At 48.5% G+C, this 2,336-nt stretch overlaps 1 protein-coding gene across 2 annotated transcripts in view; it reads left to right on the forward strand.

The window, feature by feature from the left end:
- The window catches only part of LOC103370702 (UTP--glucose-1-phosphate uridylyltransferase), a 15,046-nt gene that overhangs the window by 9,946 nt on the left and 2,764 nt on the right, over positions 1 to 2,336 (forward strand). For both annotated transcript variants that reach the window (XM_008299843.1, XM_008299835.1), the window contains exons 4-7: positions 1,163 to 1,348; positions 1,438 to 1,571; positions 1,715 to 2,012; positions 2,107 to 2,304. In XM_008299843.1, coding sequence (XP_008298065.1) covers positions 1,163 to 1,348; positions 1,438 to 1,571; positions 1,715 to 2,012; positions 2,107 to 2,304 — 816 coding nt within the window. The remainder of the gene's footprint in view (positions 1 to 1,162; positions 1,349 to 1,437; positions 1,572 to 1,714; positions 2,013 to 2,106; positions 2,305 to 2,336) is intronic.

Here is a 2,336-nt window from a genome sequence, read left to right on the forward strand (position 1 = left end):
ACACACACACACACACACACACACACACACACACACACACACACACACACACACAGGGGTGTTTATGTGCTGCTGCTAAGCTTGAAAAGGTCAAAAGGTCATCGGTCCCAGAACAGCTCCTATGAACTGGATCTGCTCATAGAGTAGAGCTTAAAACCAGTTCTTTTATTGGACGTTACTTTTTAATAATGGGAACATCAAAAATTAAAAAAAAAAAAAAAAAAATCACCTTACCAACACAGTTTGTTCTGGTGTTACCATTAAATCTTTTGTCTGGACTGATTTCCAGCTCCAGAAACGTGAAGTGATGAACTTGTTGTGTGCTTCACTGTGTTTAACGTCACTCCACTGTGCTGTCAGCTGTAGTAACCCAGGCTGACTGTCTGATCAGAGTCAGACGTGGTGGTTCTGTTGCACAACAGTTTGCCGTCTCCTCCGTAAAACAAACTCCGCTGTTTGTTCAGTCCGACCTCGACCTGCAGCTTCAACGTCTGTCCTGCTCTGACTTCAACGTGCAGCTTTCTCCACATCATTCGGTTGTTTTGGACTTTAGCTTCAGCCTCTTGGTTTCTTTTAAGATATTTTTCATGTTGAGCATTTTACTTTTTGTTTTTTAATCTGAAATTGATGGTTCTGGTAATATCCGACGCTTTGAGAACGGCTTTGTGTGGTCGCTGCGTCTCTTCCAGGAGCACGGGGAGTGATGCTTAACCTGATTGGAGCACAAAGTTACCGTGTGCAGTTCCATCAGTGTGTTAGCTCACAAGGTGCACATTCTACTTGGAGCTAAAATTAATGGGAAAAAAACGTTTACTCACTGATCAAAGTGGACGTCATCATCATTACAGTTACTGAGGTACAAACCTGAATACAGAGGACCAAAAACTGAAAAAAAACAAGCTCACGAACAGCAAAAATGTGTTGCCTACCCAATGCACGACTGAATCTGGAGTCCCAAGTCATGAGTTCACCAGTGAATGAATAGCAAACAAGTCAGTCAAGCCCTCAAACATACCTCTCCTCATATCTCCTCATATCTCCTCATATCTCCTCATATCTACCTAATGATGTTTTCAAAATGACTAATTACAGATCTGACCTGAGCATTAAGGCATTGTCATTGTCTGGCTAACCTCGTACACTCACTCTGCGCTTCCACCAGATCCAGCCCTACGAGAAGATCAAGGCCAAGGGGCTCCCCGACAACATCACCGCCAGCCTCAACAAGCTCGCCGTGGTCAAACTGAACGGCGGCCTGGGAACCAGCATGGGCTGCAAGGGCCCCAAGAGTCTGATCAGCGTCCGCAACGAGAACACCTTCCTGGACTTGACCGTGCAGCAGATCGAGGTACACGAACGCCGCGGCGCCGCTAACCCTCAGAGGACGGGTCTGAATCGAGACTCACGGTTTGACCCTTTTTGTTTGTTTGTTTTCAGCATCTGAACAAAACATTCGGCACCGACGTGCCGCTCGTTCTCATGAACTCCTTCAACACCGACGAAGAGACGAAGAAGATTCTGCAGAAATACAAACATCACCGAGTCAACATTCACACCTTCAACCAGAGCAGGTGAAGCACAGGCACGCTTAATCATGTTAGAGACACGTATAGTCGGGTTGGTAGGGACCCAAGAACAAGGTTTTAATCCAGCAATAGGAAGTCATGAAGCCCCAAACCTTCCATCATTCTCTGTTCCTTTGGTTTCGTCGCAGGTATCCGAGGATAAACAAGGAGTCTCTGCTGCCAATCGCCAAGAACATGGGGATGAGTGGTGAGAACGCCGAGGCCTGGTACCCGCCGGGTCACGGAGACATCTACGCCAGCTTCCACAACTCTGGGCTGCTGGACAAGCTCATCGCTGAAGGGAAGGAGTACATCTTCGTGTCCAACATCGACAACCTGGGAGCCACCGTCGACCTGTTCATCCTCCACCACCTGATGAGTCAGCCGGCCGACAAACGCTGCGAGTTCATCATGGAGGTCACCGACAAGACCAGAGCCGACGTCAAGGTAGGCGCAGGTCACCTTGAGATTCCTTCGATCTCGTCCGGGTGGAAGGAAGCTTTGCTCAGCTTTCTCAGTGTTTCCTGTTTCCTCTCTGCAGGGCGGTACTCTGATCAAGTACGAGGACCACCTGAGGCTGCTGGAGATCGCTCAGGTCCCAAAGGCCCACGTAGACGAGTTCAAGTCCGTCACCAAGTTCAAGATCTTCAACACCAACAACTTGTGGATCTCGCTCCCCGCCATCAAGAGGCTGCACGAGAAGAACGCCATGGATCTGGAGATCATCGTCAACCCAAAGGTGGGGAACACCTTCTCCTGGAATACTTCAGA

Source organism: Stegastes partitus, unplaced genomic scaffold, assembly GCF_000690725.1.
Source record: "Stegastes partitus isolate 25-593 unplaced genomic scaffold, Stegastes_partitus-1.0.2 Scaffold31, whole genome shotgun sequence".
In the NCBI taxonomy this organism is placed as follows: domain Eukaryota; kingdom Metazoa; phylum Chordata; class Actinopteri; family Pomacentridae; genus Stegastes; species Stegastes partitus.